Source organism: Neovison vison, chromosome 1, assembly GCF_020171115.1.
Source record: "Neovison vison isolate M4711 chromosome 1, ASM_NN_V1, whole genome shotgun sequence".
Classification (NCBI taxonomy): Eukaryota; Metazoa; Chordata; class Mammalia; order Carnivora; family Mustelidae; genus Neogale; species Neogale vison.
This window is the reverse complement of record NC_058091.1, coordinates 170,815,298-170,836,671: the sequence shown is the minus strand read 5'-3', so window position 1 is coordinate 170,836,671 and position 21,374 is coordinate 170,815,298. Positions and strand designations below refer to the sequence as shown.

The window sequence follows — 21,374 nt, the reverse complement described above, 5'->3', positions numbered from 1 at the left end:
ATCCTTCATGATAATCTCACAAGACAGGTACTTTTATTATCTACCACTTGCAGAAGGGTGATGAAAGGCAAAAGTCAACTAACTACTAAAACAGTGAGGTAGGACAAAGTCTCTCTGCAGAATCCAAATTCTTATTCACTAGGCATACTGCCTCCAACAAAAGAAAATAGTACTTGATTTTTAATGTAGTAAGAAGTGGGTATTTAGAAACTTGGGAAAATACAGAATAATATAAAGCAAAAATTTTAACTTTCCATACTTCCACCACCCACATGAAAACCGTAATTGTGCAAAGCAGAAACTACTTGTACTATAGGAAATTTAATTACTTTGGAGACAATCCACTAAATGGACTTAGTATTTTTTATATGCTGGATTTAGAAGTCTAAGGAAGAACCAGGATTTTGAATGTACAAGGCTGCTACATCAAATATTAATTTTGAAAATGAAAGTAGCCTCCAAATTATTATTATTTTTTTATAATGTGGTTTTTTAAAAATTTATTTATCAGGGAGAGAGGGAGAGAGAGCGAGCACAGGCAGACAGAATGGCAGGCAGAGGCTGAGGGAGAAGCAGGCTCCCTGCTGAGCAAGGAGCCCGATGTGGGACTTGATCCCAGGACTCTGGGATCATGACCTGAGCCGAAGGCAGCTGCTTAACCAACTGAGCCACCCAGGCGTCCCTGCCTCCAAATTATTTTTGTGCACAAAAGCTACATGTGAGATTTTTAAAAACTTGTATTGACACAAATTGTTAAAAATTATATTTCAAATATCTTTTTCAATATATATGGTACAATTAATATTTTGAGCACTGTTAAAACAAAAGAAAATTAAGTATAAAACGTACAAAGATTTTCCTTACATAATTTCAGCCAATCAATACAGAGTGTAATGGAAAAATCACCATTTAGCAAACACCACAATAGTCATTCCTTCAGGCAAGAATCATCGAGAGATGCTAAAATTAATGACCAAAGCTATGACTAGAAAAAAACACACTTAACATGGCCTCAAAATTATTCCCCATGACATACTTTAAAGTAAAAAGAGACCATGGAAGTTTAGAGTACAGAAACCTGGCAGGAACCGTCTTACACAAGGGATCAGAATAAATATCACAAGTAACAAGACAAAATGAGATCCCTGATATGATGCCCTGTGAAGGTCATAAAAGCACTTCTGTGGTACACCCAAACAGAGGAAAGTTCTACAAAATAACCTGCTAGTACTCTTCAAAGTATCACAATTTGAAGGACATGGAAAGCATGAAAGACAAAGATGAACTATTAGAGAGTAAAGGAGACTCAGGAGACATGAAAACTAAATGCAATATGTAATCAGAATTAAACCCTAAACAAGAAAAATGACATCAATGGACCACTGGCAAATTTTGAGTAAGATCTGTAGATTAGATAATAATATTCTATCAATGCTGATTTCCTGATTTTAATCACGTGTACTGTGGTTACATAAGTTAAATGTAGGGAATATGGGAGAAGGTATGAAATGCAAGAATCCTTTGTATTGTATTTGTTGCTCTTTTTTAAGTCTGAAATAATTTCCATATAAATTTTAAACAAGTTTAAGGAAAAAGAAAATCTGAAAAACCAAGCTCAAAGGCCCCCTCTCTTCCTCTATGCCCAATTCCTCCCTAAAAACTTATCATTCCATTATGGGAAATAAGGAATTCACCTTAAATCAAAGAAAAACACCAACATAAGTTGAGTTTTTCCTCTCAAACCTGCTTTAGAAGGAGAAACAATAGAGGCACGTGGGTGGCTCAGGTGCATCTGTTTCTTGGTTTCAGCTCAGGTCATGATCTCAGGGTTGTGGGATGGGGATCCACATTGGGCTCCACACTCAGCATGGAGTCTGCTTAAGATTTTCTCTCTCCCTCCGCCCATTCCCTCCAATTCTCACAAGCATGTGCACTGCATGCTCTAAAAATAAATAAATAAAATCATTTAAAAAGGGGGGGGGAATAAATTTTAAGTTACTTCCCCCTCCAAAATTCTGACTTTAAGTACCTGAGTTCCAAAATACTTCCTTCATTTCACCTCTCTGAATTAAATACTATGTCTACTATATTCTAGGCCCTATGCTAACTATATACATTAGCTCTAATTCTTAAGACAATGTTGATAGAGTAGCTATGTGTATTGGTACCTACAGACAAGAGAATTGGGAATGGATATGAGTAAGTAATGTGCTCAAAGTAACTATCAGATGACAGAGCCAGTATTCAAACCCATGCCATCTGACTCCAAACACCAACTTGGCTCTGTGATGCCTCCCAAGAGGGCAGCTGAGATGTGAACAAACATGTAAATTAGAATAGTATCATCAAATTCAATACCAGGATTTATCAAGAAGTAGAAGTGTAATCAAGAGAAAAGTGAATACTACATTTTCAGTTACTGGAAAAAAGACTTCTCAACAAAAATAAAACAGGAAAAGAGTTTCAGGAATGATGAATCACTCTTAAGTGTCTGACTCAAATTGTTTGTAGAAATATTTTTTGGTTTCCCACATATATATAAGAAGTGAATCTTTTTTTTTTTAAGTGAATCTTACTAAAAAAAGAAAGTTTTAATACTCTGGTATATGGTATGGTATGGTATGGTATAGCAGGTAAAATCTTCCTAAAATGATGCTGAGCATTCACTCTGGAGTGCCTGGAAAATAAGCCAACTGGGGCCAGGGCACCTTCTTTCTCCAGCAAGAGGAACTGCACCAGAACTCACCCTCCCCGGGACTAGGGGTTTATTCCCCATGGTTCCCAAGTGCCAGTCTGTTGGTCTTCCCAGATAATTCTTAAAAATAACATCAATGAGGAACGCCTGGGTGGCTCAGTGGGTTAAGTGGCTGCCTTTGGCTCAGGTCATGATCCCAGCATCCTGGGATCAAGTCCCACATCTGGCTCCTTGCTCAGCCGGGAGCCTGCTTCTCCCTCTGCCTCTGCCTGCCACTCTGTCTGCCTGTGCTCACTCTCTCTGACAAATAAATATATAAAATCTTTAAAAAAAAATCAATAAGGGTGCCTGGGTGGCTCAGTGGATTAAGCCTCTGCCTTCGGCTCAGGTCATGCATGATCTCAGGGTCCTGGGATCGAGTCATGCATCAGGATCTCTGCTTGGATGGTAACCTGCTTCCTCCCCTCTCTCTCTCTCTCTCTCTCTCTGGCTGCCTCTCTGCCTACTTCTGATCTCTCTCTGCCAAATAAAATCTTAAAAAAAATAACATCAATGAAACTAGAAGCTGGTTCTTTGAAAGAATTAATAAGATAAGATAAACCACTGGCCAAACTAATCCAAAAGAAAAGAGAAAGGACCCAAATTAATAAAATTATGAGTGAAAGGGGAGAGATCACGACCAACACCAAGGAAATAGAAACAATCATCAGAAATTATGATCAACGATATATGCCAATAAGTTAAGCAACCTAGATGAAACGGATACATTCCTAGAAACCTATATACTTCCAAGACTGAAACAGGAAGAAATCGACAAGTTGACAGACCAATATCTAGTAATGAGATTGAAGCAGTGATCAAAAGCCTCCCTCCCCCCCAAAAAAACAAGAGCCCTGATGGATTTCCTGGGCAATTCTACCAAACATTCAAAGAAGAAATAATACCTATTCTCCTGAAGCTGTTTCAAAAAATAGAAACAGAAGGAAAACTTCCAGACTCTATGAATCCAGCACTAACCCTGATCCCCAAACCAGGCAAAGACCACATTAAAAAGAATTTCAGACCAGTATCACTGATGAATATGGATGCCAAGATTCTCAACAAGTTCCTAGCTAATAGGATCCAACAGTACATTAAAAGTATTATCCAGAGCACCTGGGTGGCTCGGTGGGTTAAATCCTCTGGCTCAGGTCATGATCCCAGGGACCTGGAATTGAGTCCTGCATCAGGTTCTCTGCTCAGCAGGGAGGCTGCGTCCCTTCTTCTCTCCAGGACTGCCTCTCTGCCTACTTGTGATCACTGTCTGTCAAATAAATAAATAAAACCTTAAAAAAAAAGTATTATCCACCATGACCAGGTGAGATTTATCCTTGGGATGCAAGGGTGGTTCAACATATACAAATCAACTTGACAGAACAAATCAGTAAGAGAAGAGAGAAGAACCACACAATCCTCTCAACTGATGCAGAAAAAGCATTTGACAAAACATAGCATTCATTCCTGATTAAAACTCTTCAAAGTATAGGGATAGAGGGAACATTCCTCAACTTCATAAAATCTATGAAAAACCCACAGCAAATATCATTCTCAATGGGGAAAACTGAGAGCCTTCCCTTTGAGATCGGGAACACAACAAGGATGTCCACTTTCACCACTCTTGTTCAACATAGTACTAGAATTCCAAGCAACAACACTCAGACAACAAAAAGAAATAAAAGATATTCAAACTGGCAAAGAAGAAGTCAAACTCTCTCCCTTTGCAGATGACATGATACTTTATATGGAAAACCCAAAAGACTCCACCCGCAAACTACTAGAACTCATACAGCAATTCAGTAATGTGGCAGGATACAAAGTCAATGCACAGAAATCAGTTGCTTTCTTATACACTAACAATGAAAATAGTGAAAGGTAAATTAGAGAATCAATTCCATTTACTATAGCACCAAGAACCATAAGATACCTTGGAATAAACCTAACCAAAGAGGTAAAGGATCTGTACTCAAGGAACTACAGAACATTCATGAAAGAAATTGAAAAAGACACAAAAAGATGTAAAGCATTCCATGCTCATGGATCGGAAAAATAAACATTGTTAAAACGTCTATACTGCCCAGAGCAATCTATACTTTCAATGCCATCCTGATAAAAATTCCCCTGGCATTTTTCAAAGAGCTGGAACGTTTAAACAACCCTAAAATTTGTATGGAACCAGAAAAGACTCCAAATTGCTGAGGAAATGTTGAAAAAGAAAAACAAAGCTGGGGGCATCACGTTGCCTGATTTCAAGCTTTACTACAAAGCTGTGATCACCAAGACAGCATGGTACTGGCACAAAAAAGACACACAGACCAGTGGAACAGAGTAGAGAGCCCAGATATGGACCTGCGACTCGATGGTCAAATAATCTTCGACAAAACAGGAAAAAATATCCAGTGGAAAAAAGACCGTCTCTTCAATAAATGGTCCTGGAAAAACTGGACAGCTATGTGTAGAAGAGTGAAACTCAACCATTCTCTTACACCATACACAAAGATAAACTCGAAATGGATAAAAGACCTCAACGTGTGGCAGGAATCCATCAAAATCCTAGAGGAGAACATAGGCAGTAACCTCTTCAACATCGGCCACAGCAACTTCAATACATGTCTCCGAAGGCAAAGGAAACAAAAGCAAAAATGAACTTTTGGGACTTAAGATAAACAGCTTCTGCACAGCAAAGGAAACAGTCAAGAAAACAAAGAGGCAACCCTTTGTTTGGGAGGGAATGGGAGACGATATTCGCAAATGACACTACAGACAAAGGGCTGATATCCAAGACCTATAAAGAACTCCTCAAACTCAACAGCCAAAAAAACCAGATAATCACAACAAAAAATGGGCAGAAGACATGAACAGACACTTCTTCAAAGAAGACATAAAAATGGCTAACATGCACAAGAAAAAAATGTTCATCATCATCAACCATCAGGGAAATTCAAATAAAAACCACATATACCAGTTAGAATGGCCAAAATTAACAAGAAAAGAAAGAACAAGTGTTGGAGAGGATGTGGAGAAACGGCAAACCTCTTCCACTGTTGGTGGGAATGCAAGTTGGTGCAGCCACTTCGGAAAAACAGTGGAGATTCCTTAAGAAATTAAAAATAGAACTTCCCTATGACCCTGCAATTGCACTACTGGGTATTTACCCCAAAGATACAGATGTAGTGAAAAGAAGGGCCATATGTACCCCAATGTTCATAGCAGCAATGGCCACAGTCGCCAAACTGTGGAAGGAGCCAAGGTGTCCTTCAATGGATGAATGGATAAAGATGTGATCCATATATACAATGGAATATTATGCCTCCATCAAAAAGGATGACTACCCAACTTCTGTATCAACCTGGACAGGAATGGAGGAGATTATGCTGAGTGAAATAAGCCAAGCAGAGAAAGTCAATTATCATATGGTTTCACTTACTTGTGGAGCATAAGGAATAACACGGAGGACACTGAGAGATAGGAAGGAGAAGTAAGTTGGGGGAAATTGGAGGGGGAGACAAACCACGAGAGACTGTGGACTCTGAGAAACAAACTGAGGGTTTTGGAAGGGAGGGGGTGGGGGGTTGGGTGAGCCTGGTGGTGGATACTAAGGAGGGCACGGATTGCATAGAGCACTGGGTGTGACGCACAATGAATCTTGGAACACTGAAAAAATAAAATTATAAATATATAAATAAAACCTATATAGCCCAAAGTTTAAGTAGTATACTATAACAAGGTACTTTCAAGCCTACCCTTATAACAAAAGAGAACAATGACATATGGTGGAAGGCAGTGAGGCCTCCCCAGCACACCATTCTCTGTCCAGTAGCACCCACCCAGCATCATTTCCTATGCAATAAATGGAATCACAGGATCTTTTGTCAGTTAAGAATTCTTGGCTTACAAGGTCTCCAAATCAGGTCAGCTTCTTAGCAGATAACTCTATCACCATATAAAATTCATCCCAAGCTATTACACAACATAGAGGATAAAAAGATTAACAAATTCTCATAAAAATGAAAAAGAAAGATAAAAGGACTTCTTTATCCTATTCAATTTGCATACTAATGAAATACTTTATATGCCTTCCTTATAAATATATTACTTAGTGATAATGTTAGCTAAAAACCACTGACTTAACAACTACATGTCAGTCATTTAGCCATGAGCTCTATGTACAGTATTGTTGTTGTTTTTTTTAAAGATTTTATTTATTTACTTGACAGACAGATCACAAGTAGGCAGAGAGGCAGGCAGAGAGAGAGAGGAGGAAGCAGGCTCCCCGCTGAGCAGAGAGCCGATGCGGGGCTCGATCCCAGGACGCTGGGATCATGACCTGAGCCGAAGGCAGAGGCTTTAACCCACTGAGCCACCCAGGTGCCCCTGTACAGTATTGTTTTTAATGCTTGCACCTACTCTATGAACTGGTATTATTACCATCACTCCCATTTTACAAGTGAGGAAAATGAGAGACAAAGACATAAAATAACTTGCCCAAAGTTACACAGCCAGTACCAAGCAGAGGCTGAATGGCTTTAACCAAGACTAGCTTGCTTGATTCACTGATCTTTCAAACAACCCCATGAGGTTTTATAGGCAGCATATTAAAATAGGTATACTTTATTCAGGTGAAAAAAAAAGATCTATTGAGATTAAATGAGATGCTCAATATCATACTAAATTGGCATTCACAACCATTAAGTAAAATAATTTCATAAAAACCAGTCTAAGGCTCAGGACTGTGGTAACAACAGATGCTATACATGGAGCTCTAGTTTAACTCCATATGGTAAGGCCATGGTCAAACATCTTTTTAAACCTAAAGAGAAGTTCAGTTGTTAGTTCTCCATTTTTTTCCTGACCACAACTGAACAAGACTCATGCTGATGTAATTGTTACATGTGGTACAGAAAACTGTAACAGAATTTGGAATTATCTAGTGAACTTCTAAGCCTCTCTTTATTACTAGCTTGGCATAATAAATTAATTGAGGACAATATGACTGCTTATAAATAACTCAAACAACCAACGTTAATATTTAATGAACTTCTCATTCTCACTCTGTAAATATTTTAACACTTCCAATGAAGACATGCTACAACAGAAAGACTAAAAAAAGCCAGCCTCCAGCTCTGAAATGCACTTACATGGTTGTTGATACCACACTAAAATAGTACATACCAGAAACAAAAAAGATCACCTTTTTTCCAACTTACTTACAAAGAACTAAAAAAAGAAACAAAAGAAAACAGAAGCTGATTACTCACTTTGGTGACAGAGGGGTATAAATTTCACATAGAATTTACTAATGATGCCTTCTCTCAGATTTCACACAAGAGATAAAGTCAAATCTGGGACAACATATGCATATCTTAGAAACACAAAACCTTTGCATATAAACACATAAACACATAAAAACATGTTTTCAATGATCATTTGAATGGCACCATTTCAACATTTAAAAAAAGCAAAACTTCACATATGTTTATTATTTATATATTGATGTTTAAGTTTTCTTGATCCATTCTTGGAAGAAATGCAAGACCAAGAGGTTTTGATCTAAACTCTCTTGCTTTATAATTTTCTGTTTCTACTTTTTACATTATACTTGTCTTCCTCAAAGCTAAAAAGATGGACAAAGCAAGAATATCAACTCTAAATTAGCTCTGATTAGCTATTTCATGAAACCAAAGCAGAAACAGTGAGCTAGTCCCTTCCATCTTTCTTCATTTGACCAATATTTTTAGAGTGACTGACTCACGCATGCTCAGCACTCCCTTGTAATGATTTAATGATCCATGGTGATCACAGGGAAAGAGAGCAACTACAGAACTTCCAACCTGTTTGTGGTAGTGATAGAATTAGTCCCTGTAAGGTAAATTACATAACTTTTTAAAAGACATAATCTATCAACATACCATAACTCAACTGCATCCTGTTATAAAAATAGTTCTGGCCTACATCAGTAATGGAATATGACACAATTCTCCCGAAACCCTCTTTTCTGTGTCTTACCTAATATCAAGACTAATGATCAACATGTTGAACAGCAACGGCTAAAATATTTTACAAAACAAAAGACCTATTTTCCACTTTTCAAAAACACATGATAAAATTTACTTCAGATACAATGTAGGATATTTGTTCTCTAACAACTACCCACATAATTCTCTTCTGAGATATAACAATCATGCTATTGTAACAATTAAGATGACCCACAGCATCAAAAAATAATCAAAGACGATGGCTTAAATCCCAGGATACAAGCATAAGATATGGCCAATTAGTCTCTAGGAAAATCCACATTTGTTTTAGTCTTTCTTCAATGAAATCTTTCTCTTCGATACAGATAGGGCATTTTAAACAGATTGTTTTTCTTTTTTTCCTCCTGTAACATTAGCAGCTAGCTCAGAAAAATTCAGTGTTTTGGAATGTAGTGTGAATGCCCACCACTCCCTTCAGCTGTGGATAACCGAGAGAGAAACTGAAAGCAGTTTCATATTAAAAATCATTTTCTAAAAAACACATAGCTGCTATGAAATAATAGTGCAGTGAATTAACTACTACTTTATGGGATAAACCAAGAAGTGTGTTAATGAACAAAGATAAATGGATACAATATAGGGTTCTGATAAACCCTGTCACTAATCCATACTTAAAGGTTTGCTTTTCTTTTTTCATTAGAAAAGCCTTTGGGAAAACAAAGCACAACTTAGCAGTGGTTCTCAAGGAGGCCCCAGGAACAGAGTATCTATCCACGGGATCGTGAGGCATATTCATCTCAAACTTGAAATTTCTTTGATGTCTGCCCTTACAGGTTTAAACAGTATAAAAATTTCTCTTCTACCATATAATACACACATTTTATCTTTTTACATACACACACACACATACACACATATACATACATATATATTTATCTTAATGATATTATTTTCTCACCACCAATTAAACAATGGAAAACAGCAAGAATGTCTGCTATGATTACTTTGTGGTTTCTTTTTTTTTTTTTTTTAATTTTTAAAAATTTATTCATGGGGTTCATGTATGTAGATATCTAGTCATGTGACTCTCTTTTAGAAATGTTTTAATAATTAAGGACTCAGAAGTACCTGACTAAAGATCCAGCTTTTTGTAAAGAATCTCCCTTTTTTATTTTTTTATTATTTTTTTTAATTTAAATTCATCAATTAATGAAGACTGTATTACTAGTTTCAGAGGTAGAGGTCAGTGACTCATTGGTGTTATATAACACCCATTGCTCATTACATCACGTGCCCTCCTTAATGGGTATCACCCAGTGACCCTATCCCCCCACCTTCCTCCCCTCCAGCAACTCTGTTTCCTATGATTAAGAGTCTCTTATGGTTTGTCTCCCTCTCTGGTTTTGTCTTGTTTTATTTTTCCCTTCTTTTCCCTATGATACTGTTTTGTTTCTTAAATTCCACATGTCAGTGAGATCATATGATAATTGTCCTTCTCTGACTGACTTACTTCACTTAGCCTAATACCTTCTAGTTCCATCCACATCATTGCAAATGGCCAGATTTCATTTTTGATGGCTGAGTAAAATTCATGTGTGAGTGTGTGTGTGTGTGTGTATACTATATCTTCTTTATCTAGTTATACTTTGTGGTTTCAGGTAGCTCAGATACCTACCTCTTTCTCAAAACCTAGGTTAAGAATTATAGATTGAGAGTATTCTGGCATATTAATAGTTCCATTTATCACTTGTCATCTTTTTTCATTTCATTTTTTCATTGTCATTTTTTTTTTTTCATTTCTAGCCACTTTTACTATTACTAAGCTTTGGTACTCAGAATTACCACCAAAGTTTTGTGCTTTGGTTAATTCCTCATTTACTCCATCACACTAACTACATCTCAAGGCATGCCCCCTTCTTGCTGATTTCAAAACCATGAAACTTGTCTGGTACAAAAAATTTCCTTTTTATGTGCAGCTTTCTCCAATCTGTTACAATGTGCCTACACCATATGCCTGTTTTTGCCCTGTCTGGGGTCAAGAAAGAGAAAAAAAACAAGCGCACAGCATTCCCTCATGTTAATCTTAACCCAATACAATCACTTGTAGCAGTTACATTTGCTTATTGTGTCAGAATTAAATGTGTTAATTTCTTATGGAAATACCACAAACAGAAAGCACAGAAATCTCAACTGTATACAGAGCTTCCAGATTTTCACCAATGTAACTAGGGCTCAGATAAAAACACAAAACAAAATATTACTAGCATGTAGCAACTGTATTTTATTTTTCTAACTGACTCTCCTGCTTCTACTCAGTCTTTGGGTTTTGTTGTCAGTTGTTTACATAGAACGCTAAGTATCAGGCACTAAATACATTCATTCAATAACTGTATGTTGAGGACCTACTACGTGCCAGTTGCCATTCTATGCCCTGTGGATAAACCAGTGAACAAAATAAAAAAAACCTGGCCCTCACTGAGCTTCCATTCTTGTTAAGGGAAAATGACAATGAACAAGACAAATTAAATCAAATATATAGTATGTTAGATGGTGATATGTACTAAGGAAAAGTACCAAAGTTCTAAAAAGCAAGAGAGGAGTTAGAAAATGTGAGAGAGGGAAAATTTTTAGAAAGGACCAAAGAAAGCCATATTGAAAGGTGACATCTGGGTCAAAACCTGAAAGAACGATGGAGCTAGAAAACGATGGGAATAGCAAATCGAAGAACGATCTAGATACAAAGACCAACAAATACAAAGGCTCTGAGGGAGAAGAATGCCTGGTGTATTTGAGAAACAGCAGGGGACTCAGAGCTTGTGGGGCCTCATGGGTCATGTGTAAGGAAGCTGGCTTTTCCTTTGAGTGAGAGGGGAAGCCACTGATGAATTCAGAAAGTGAGCTATGACCTATTTCATCACGATCACTGGCTGTTTTACTAGGCAGAGATGAGAGGGGAAAAGGGTAGTGGAAGGAGGGAGAACAGTCAGGAAACTGCTGTAATAATAGTCCAGGGGAAAGCTGGTGGTGGCTTGGACTAACATGGTTACGGCCATGCAGAGAGTAGTATCAGATCAGATCCTCTGTCTCCTCTAGGCTGCTGAAGAAGAGATAAGAGAGACCATGACACTGAAATTAAGCAACTGAAGAGGTCCACAAAAACCCAGCAAGTACGACATCCTAGAAGCCAGAGGAAAAAAGTATTTTCATGAAGAGATGAATAAAAAGTCTTAAAAAAAAGAAGGACTGATGAGAATCTTTGGATTCAGCAACAACAGAGCAGAAAACCTGAATCGAGTGTGTTTAAGAGCGAAGGGGAGAAGAAATATTTGAGACAAGTGTGCACAGACAACTTTTTAAAGGCATTTTGACATAAAGGATGGGAAAAAAATGAGCCACAGGCTGGAGAGGGAAGTAAGGACAGGACTTCTCCTTTTAATGGGAGAACATAGAACAGCTAGAGGAATGACCAGAAAAGGAGGGGAAAAAGGATATAGAAGAAAGAGGGAGAAGTGTCAGAGCCATGAGGAAAAGACTAGCATATAAATGGGTGATGTTCTCTTCTGCCGGCTTCTATTCTCTCATCGAAGAAGGAAGATGCTAGAAGCAAAAGAGGTTTGAGAAAGGAGAACATATCTCAGCTGTTGTCTAGGAGTCTGGGACGGAGATGGACCAGGGAAATAGGATTACTGGGTAGCACTAAGGACTCACTGAGTTTAGAGATCATAAATACAAGGTGAGACCTATGGTATGGTTACTTTTTTTTTTTTCTTTAACTACATTTAGAAGTATGGGTACAAGGAAAGTGCTGAATATATACAAGACTATGATTACCATGACTGATGATGGGATTTAGACTGGGTAAGGAAAGTAAGACATCAGGAGGACAAGGGAGAGTGGAAAAATGCTTTATTTAGAAGACTGAAGGTCCCAACAGGCCCAGGAAATTAGCTGAGCAACAGAAATTGTGATACAAAAAGATAAGAGGTGGTAGACAGAAAGGAAACTGCAACTGAGACTATGGAGGGATGGCACTTTGGATAAAAACAAGGTCTGGAAATGAGTAGCAAGGTGGGGCAAAGGGCAAAAATTCAATGAAGAGGAATTCCGGGTCTGAAGACACCAAAGTACTGAAAGAATTATCCCCAGGAAAATTGAATAGTGAAATCACCACGAATTAGAACCCAAGCAGTACTGGAGTGAATGCCAGTGAACTAAGACAACAATCTGACAGGAGACAATTCTTCATCACTCTGACATTTCTGCACATAAGTGAGCACAGGTGCAATGACTGCCATCATTGCAGACTTTCTCTGCAAGCAAGCTTATATAAATAAGCAAACAGCCCTGAAAAATAGAGAGTATCTCTCTTTAAAGCAAATGGCAGGTTTATCTATACCCGTGGAAGATACACTCTTCCTCTAGGACATGAGCAGACATGATTTGTGTCCAATATAAAAGACTGTAGTTCCTCTCCTATAACTCAATTCACTGTGGGTATAGGTATCTCCTGGCCCTCTTCAAGTCACACCCTTTGGTGACTGTGGAAATTGGGACCTGGGGAACCAGTGAAGTAAGCAAATGCTGTTACCGTGTCTGCTGCTTGTGCTATTCAGAATAAGTCCTTTGATTCCAACCCAGAAGTCTCCTGTCTTCTGCAAGCATCCATGACACTGTGGTAGTTAATGTACAAGTGACTTGCAAGAAAGGTAAATCTCAGACCTTTGAAAGTTTTTGATAAAATCCCCAATGAATATGAGGTGGGGATGAGAGATTACTGAAACAGGGTGGGTAGAAGGTGTATAAGTTTAAACACAAGAAATAAAGTTTGGAGGCATTTTTGAAGAGAGAATGGTCTGGAAAAAGCAACGAGAAGTGAAGAAAACACCTCATGGCTCAGCACTACAAAGAAAGCAGGATAACCACTACTACTTGAGACAGTTACAGGTAGTGTCAGTAGGGAAGCCCAATTCAATTTAAAGCAAAAAAGTGAAGGCAATATAAATAAAGAGGCTGAAGATAAAGAGGAATTTGATTATGACTGACCCCGAGTTCCAGGGACATAATGGTAGATTTTCAGGAGGCAGGGAGGGGTGGGTTTGGGGATCAGATCTGGACACACATGGTAAGAGATCCATCAATCTGATACTTCTTGCGTGACTTACATGAACAGGAAGAAAGGGCATGATGAAATTTGCTGTGATTAGTCTTAATCAGATTAAAATTGCCAATGTGTTTCAGCATCCCTAGACCTTGTTTTACTCATCCAATCTCTACTACGGAACAAATTCTTTCTTACCAAACAGAATATCGTTTTAGAAAACTAAGAACATACAAGTTTTAAAATATATAAACACCACAACTGTTATTAAGAGAGTGTTAACTTACTTGAATTAGATCTAAAATGCCAAGTTCACTTTCTGAAGAATCCACACAGAAGACAAAATATAATGTTGCATAATGTCTATAAATCAGTTTGTTATCAGATCCTCCAATTAACCTAAACGACAAAACAAAAATTGGAATGTTATAGGAATAAAATGAAACACATTTTCATTAGCTCAAACAAACTGGCAATTTGTTTAAAACCTTTTATAAGATGCCTGAACATAGCATGTAAAGCTGTAGCATTCGAGTGAACTTAGAGACTTAGTGAATTAACATGGTTATTTTCTTCAGAGATAACAAAAGAAACTGGTGCTTAATATTAGTTCATCCGTTCATTAAACCATCCACTGAGTACCTACCATCTGCCAGCTACCGACAGTGGATAAAGGAACAGTAACAAATAAATAAGAAAAAATGGTCAGAGTAGAAGGCACTACATGGTGATTACAAACAGGATGATTCTGTACTGTCGGATCTGCCACCTAAGATGAAATCTTAGGAGTGACATTTAGACTGAGAGCTAATGATAAGGAATTAGCCATGAAAAAATTTAGAGAGGAGCATTCCAGGCAAAGGTGACAGCTAATAAAAAGGCCAGGTCATCAAGAACAAAATATATATGTTCAAGGAAGAGAAAGAGGTTGCATGGAAAAGAAAAGATTAGTAAACAAACAGAAGTAGGCAGAAACCAGGTCACAGGGCATTTTAAAATGCTTATTAGATTTAACTCGTAAGTCATAGTAAGTTATACAGCTTACAGCTGACTATTAACTGGGGAGGAAAAAAAATAATATTACTTAAGTTTTAGAGAAATTTACCTTCAAAATCTCCTCCAAAAATACATTTTATTTTGAAATATAAATGCAAAAAACTTATGTAAGAAATATTCAATTCTTTCATCAAACATTTTTATTTACACTGACTGGAATTTCAGCATTTTAAAAATAGTAATTTAGGACTCATTCCAAACACCTTATGTTTTTCTAGTTTAGCTATTTCATAGTTACATTTACAGTAATTAGTTTACCTTCTCAAAAGACCTTTAAACCTAATATAAAATAAAATCAAGGCCAAATGTAATCAAAGCTAAGGGAAGACTCAAACAAGACACAGGAAAATAGCATCTATTTCTTAACTCTGTAAAACTAACACTGAAGGGACGCCTGGGTGGCTCAGGTTATGATCCCAGGGTCCTGAGATTGAGACTCACATCGGGCTCTCTCCTTGGAGGGGAGCCTCCTTCCTCCTCTCTCTCTCTCTGCCTGCCTCTCTGCCTACTTGATATCTCTCTGTCGAATAAATAAATAAAATCTTTTAAAAAAAATAACTAACACTGAATTCACAAGGCCAGAGAAACAACTTCTGTAAGTACCCACTTCTTTCATGGCTTCTTATAGCAAAAGTGGAAGCGATTTTTGACAAGAATTAAGAATGACTACTATGCTAGACAAATTTCTAGAAAAGATATTCGATTAAAAATATGCATGTGCAATTTAAAGAATCTCTGAGATGATTTTTATAGACTATGATGGCAACTGTTCCTGAGAAGACACAAAAAGAACACTCACCGCAGGATTCAGTTCATCCTGAATCAGCAATTTAGTGATTATCTTAAACTTTTGTTCAGCTCTACCATAAAAGAGCAAACTATTGAGAACTGTAAGTTTCAAAATGACAATCCATGCCATTAAAAGAAAGCAAAGACTTAATACATAGCACGACAAGTACATACTTTACCTTTTAAAACGTAATTTTATCTTCAAACTAGAGTGCAACACTGATAAATACTGATTCAAATTCTTGTATGGAAGGCAACATACCATATAAAACCACAGAATTTTAAAACCTGCCCTTACTTTAAATATCTCATATTACAAGGGGGGGGGCAACCAAGGTACAAGAAGTAACCTGACCAAGAAAACCAGATTTGTTAGTCACAAAACTAGGCCTGAATCAGCTGTACAGCCTCATCTTTGATGTAATGTTTGCCTTCTACTTTTTGTAAGCCTGGAAAAGAAGGATCACAGACTTGAGCCCTGATTTCTAGATCGCACAAGTGCCCTGCCTGGGAAGAGCCAGGTTCTTTCATGACCATCACCTTCGGTGCCCTGTGCTGGGTGACAAGTCCCTGCGAGAGAATAAAATGCTGAGATGAAGAAAAGTGGTAATGGCAGAGACCACTCAACTCCTGCAGAAGTGTGGCAGACATAAAGCACAATTAAAATACAAAAAACACAAAGCAGGTACACCTGTCTCAACGATTAAACTGGGAGGTCTGGAGGCAATAGCAAAATTTATAAATTTTAAGTGTGTATGTGTAGATTGAACCACAGCACGATCTAACCCTTTAAGAAATGCAAGTAAACTTTCTATGTGATAAACAGTGATGTATGGTCCAGTAAGAATGGATTTTCTATTATCCAACCTACTTTTCAAAATATATATCATACACATTAAAATATAGAAAAGCATAGGTCTCTCTAATATATAATTTTTCACAATGGGGCTCAGCTAAAGTTTAGTTCTTGACTTGTCAATGAAGAAATATCTTATTAAGAAATTGATTAGGGACGCCTGGGTGGCTCAGTTGGTTAAGCAGCTGCCTTCGGCTCAGGTCATGATCCCAGCGTCCTGGGATCGAGTCCCACATCAGGCTCCTTGCTCAGCAGGGAGCCTGCTTCTCCCTCTGCCTCTGCCTGCCACTCTGTCTGCCTGTGCTCGCTCGCTCTCCCTCTCTCGCTCTCTCTGATAAATAAATAAAATCTTTAAAAAAAAAAAAAAAAAAAGAAATTGATTATAGGGGCGCCTGAGTGGCTCAGTGGGTTAAAGCCTCTGCCTTCAGCTCAGGTCATGATCCCGGGGTACTGGGATCCAGCCCTGCATCAGGCTCTCTGCTCGGCAGGGAGCCTGCTTCCTCCTCTCTCTCTGCCTGCCTCTCTGCCTACTTGTGATCTCTGTCTGTCAAATAAATAAATAAAATCTTAAGAAAAAAAAAAAAAGAAATTGATTATATTAACATGAGCAGGAACATTTATAAAACTGCTTTCATGGAACCCACTAATTTAAAAGTATTTATTTATAATAGCTGGCAAGCTAATTATAACTAATTTTTATTTATTCATTTTAAAAACAGTAAACTCTTTAGCTGAATTCTACCTAATGCAGATATACCTATATATAGATACATATACATGCACACAGATATTTATTTGAAAAGCAGATTTCAGTCTGCTTATAATAAAAGAATTCGTAAGTTGTTATGAACAGGTCTATTCACTCCAAGGAATACCCTCTAGTCATTAAAAAGAATGACGTAGCTCTAAATGTGTTTATATGCAAAACTTCTAAAAAATATTAAGTGAAAATGAGCAACATGCAAAGCAGCATACCTAGTGTGATCCTGTAAATAAAATTTTTTTAAGGTTGTATCTTTATATGTTGGTCAATGAAAAATTAATTTTCTAGAAGGATACACAAGAAAGTGAGAAAGATTAAAGTTAGGAAAGGGAGACTTGGTTTATGATTAATTTTACACGTCTCTGTAACGTTTGAATTTTTGCCACATGAATATAGTACATTTAACATTTACTGTAACATGTACTGTAACATTTTTAAGGAAAAAAAAAAGACTACATATCTTTAAAAAATTCTTTAAGTTAGACTTATAGCTAACAAGGTGATAATTAATCTCTTTATCCAATTAATCAAAATTAGGAAATTTTTACCGTAACCAATAACTAAACAGTATATATTTTAATCATATAGTCAAAGATTAGAAATGTCCATGAAATGCTTTACTTACAATCCTCCTTCTAGGAAATTACAAACATTTTCATCTCTCTTAGATACCAAATGGAATGTCTCCCTGATGATTTGCTGTTGTGTATCTTCACTCTGAGAAAGAATAATTTATATATGTTAGGATTAAATTTCTAGGTTTAACAGCATTTTAAGAATTTTAAAAGTAGAAGGCAGTATTATCTGTCAGGGAAATTAATCTATGAGAAAGATCCTTGGAGAGCTAACATACCACATCTCACAGAAACAAAACCCAACACTTTTCAATGTAAAAAAAAAAGAGCAAAAACAAAACCAAACCAACATTTTACAGTTTGCTACTACAATAAAACTAACACTTCCCAATTTCAAAATCCAGGAAGAAAAATATTAGATGAATTAAAGACTACTAGTAAAAGGGACACTAGATAGTAACAACTCAAAGGTGACTGTTTTACAAATGAGTAACCTGAAACAGAGAGGTAAAGTTATAAATAATTCATGTAGCTAATCTGTATTTTATTAGAAGGAAAATATAGAAGTGTAGAGCTTCCAATTAAGTTTAAATGCAAACTGAGATAAGTCCATCCATATTAGTCATATAAGCATAGCGTAAAACCAAAAGTTTGCTCAGTAAGTATTAAGTTCCCCAAGCAATTCACATGCTAGTAAAAAAGAGTCAGCTTCTTAAACACTTCAATAGAAAACTGGGCAAAATCACAAATAGGAATTTCACAGGGAAGGAAATATGATGGTCCATAAACAAATGAAAAGACATGGAAGGCCTGGGGTGGCTCAGTTAGTTAAGCCTCTGAGTCGGTTTTGGCTCAGGTTATGATCTCAGGGTCATGAGACAGAGCCCCACTTCAGGGTCCATGCTGAGCCTGGAGTCTGCTTAAGATTCTCTCACTTCTCCTGCTGTCCTCCCCAGCTTTAAAAAAAAAAAAAAGAAAAAGAAAAAAAAAAAGATGTTATCCCTTACTGGCAATGAAATGAAATACAAATTAAAGTCACAATGAAATAACTCCACATGCATCACATTAGCAAAGTGTAAAAGTCTTACAATACCACATTGTAGACAAAGATGTGGAGCAAAACTCATCCCACCAAGTGGGAGCGCAAATGGTATCATCACCTGAGAAAACATCTAAATATCTTCCAAAGTCCCAATACCAAATACCATCAAACTGGGGGTTAGGGTTTCAATATATGAATTGGGGGGGATAGGAAGACACCTCAGTCTATAGCAGGGGGAAAAAAGCAAGTCAACAAAATGACATGTAATCATTCAACAATATAAATTTCAAAAATAGGGCGCCTGGGTGGCTTAGTGGGTTAAGCCTCTGCCTTCGGCTCAGGTCATGGTCCCAGAATCCTGGGATCAAGCCCCGCATTGGGCTCTCTACTGAGCAGGGAGCCTGCTTCCCCCTCTCTCTCTGCCTGCCTCTCCGCCTACTTGTGATCTCTGTTAAATAAAAAATAAATAAATAAATAAATTTCAAAAATATGTAAAAGTAGTAAATAAAATCTTTTTTAAAATATGTAAAAGTAAGTAGTATTTGATACACATATATGTAATGAAAATAAAACTGTGAAGAATATCAAGGGAATGATTAGCAAATTTCAAAGTACTGATTTCATAAGACCTTATTCTCTAATCACATTGCAATTAGGTAAAAGAATCAATAATTAAAAGGACAGGTTTTTTAAAATTTCAAAAAGGCATTCAAATTGTTAAGAAGTAAAACTATCTGGGGGCACCTGAGTGGCTCAGTGGGCTAAAGCCTCTGCCTTCGGCTCAGGTCATGGTCCCAGGGTGCTGGGATCAAGCCCCGCATCGGGCTCTCTGTTTGGCGGGGAGCCTGCTTCCCTTCCTCTCAATCTGCCTGCCTCTGCCTGCTTGTGATCTCTGTCTGTCAAATAAATAAAATCTTTAAAAAACAAAAACAAAACCAAAACCTTTAAAAAAAGAAGTAAAACTATCTGTATTCACAGATGGCATCTATGACACATTGACCATATATCCAAAAAAAGTCTAAAGAATCCAGAAAAAAACTGTTAAAGCTTATAAACAAACTACCAAAGTTCAAGATACAAAATCAACACTCAAAAATTTGCTGTACACTACCAATGAACAATCCAAAGAAAAACCTAGTCACAGATGTTGCAGAGATTTAATAGATAATAGGTTAATATGTTCATCATATTAAGCATAATAAGTAATAATAATAATAAGTAAGTTTAAAAATCCAAGATGAGGGGCGCCTGGGTGGCTCGGTGGGTTAAAGCCTCTGCCTTTGGCTCAGGTCATGATCCCAGGGTCCCGGGATCAAGCCCCGCATCGGGCTCTCTGCGTAGCAGGGAGCCCGCTTCCTCCTCTCTCTCTCTCTTTGCCTGCCTCTCTGCCTACTTGTGATCTCTGTCTGTCAAATAAATAAATAAAGTCTTTAAAAAAAAAAATCCAAGATGAAGTGGAAAATTCCTTAAAAAAAAATAATAAAATGGTCCCAAGGAGAAGAGGAAAAACTTTAAAAATCCTATTATCATAAAGAGAATAAATAATAATTTTAAATCTCTCTACCAAAAATAAATCAAGCCCTGATGGCTTTAACACCAAGCATGACCAATGATTCAAGAAACAGATCATTCTAATCTTACACAACTCTTCCAAAGCACAGATAAAGAATTAACATCCTCAATTCATTTTATGAAGCTAACATTGACACAAAATCAAATAAGGAATGTATGAGAAATGAACACTGCAGTCCAGTCTCACCAAAAAACATACATACAAAAATTAATATTTAAAAAAATTAATACATCATGATCCAAATGGGTTTATTCTAGTAATGTCTGGTTGATTTATTATTCATAAACAGATTGATGTAATTCTCTACATTAACAGATTGAGGGAGAAAACATAGGTCACTTCAACAGATGTGGAAAAGGCATCTGATAAAACTGAACATCAATTCTTGAATTTAAAACAAAGCTCTTGGAAAATTTAAAAAAAGAGAACTTCCTCTAATTAAGAGTATCCAAAAAATACCTTTTGCAAACATAAGCACAAACAAAATGTTTAAGCACTCTCTTCCTTTAAGATCAGAAACAAGACAGGTTAACTGATAATGGTTTTCCTATTCAGTGCCTCTATCAGCCATCATCAGTATAAGAAAAACAAGAAAAAGAAATAAAAGATAAAAGAATTGAAAGAAATAAAACTGTCATTCACAGGCCACAAGATTTTTCACATAGAAAATCTAATATAATTTACACAAAAGTGTTAAAATTAAAAGCTGTAACAAGACAGAGCCAGCACACAAAACTGTTGCAATTCCAAACTTCTCCAACTGTCAGATGGAAGATATAATTTTAAAAAGATACCGAATACAATACCATCAAAAAACATGCAGTGTCTAGGAATAAGTCAAACAAAAACATGCAAGACTTCTGTGGAGAAAATACAAAATTTTACTGAAAAAATTATAGAAGAGCTCAGTAAATGG

At 36.9% G+C, this 21,374-nt stretch overlaps 1 protein-coding gene across 2 annotated transcripts in view; it reads right to left on the bottom strand.

Moving 5' to 3' along the window:
- AP3S1 (adaptor related protein complex 3 subunit sigma 1) overlaps positions 1 to 21,374 on the bottom strand; it is a 78,617-nt gene that overhangs the window by 33,847 nt on the left and 23,396 nt on the right. For both annotated transcript variants that reach the window (XM_044263208.1, XM_044263198.1), the window contains exons 2-3: positions 17,894 to 17,985; positions 14,092 to 14,203 (exon numbers count right to left, since the gene is read on the bottom strand). In XM_044263208.1, coding sequence (XP_044119143.1) covers positions 14,092 to 14,203; positions 17,894 to 17,985 — 204 coding nt within the window. The remainder of the gene's footprint in view (positions 1 to 14,091; positions 14,204 to 17,893; positions 17,986 to 21,374) is intronic.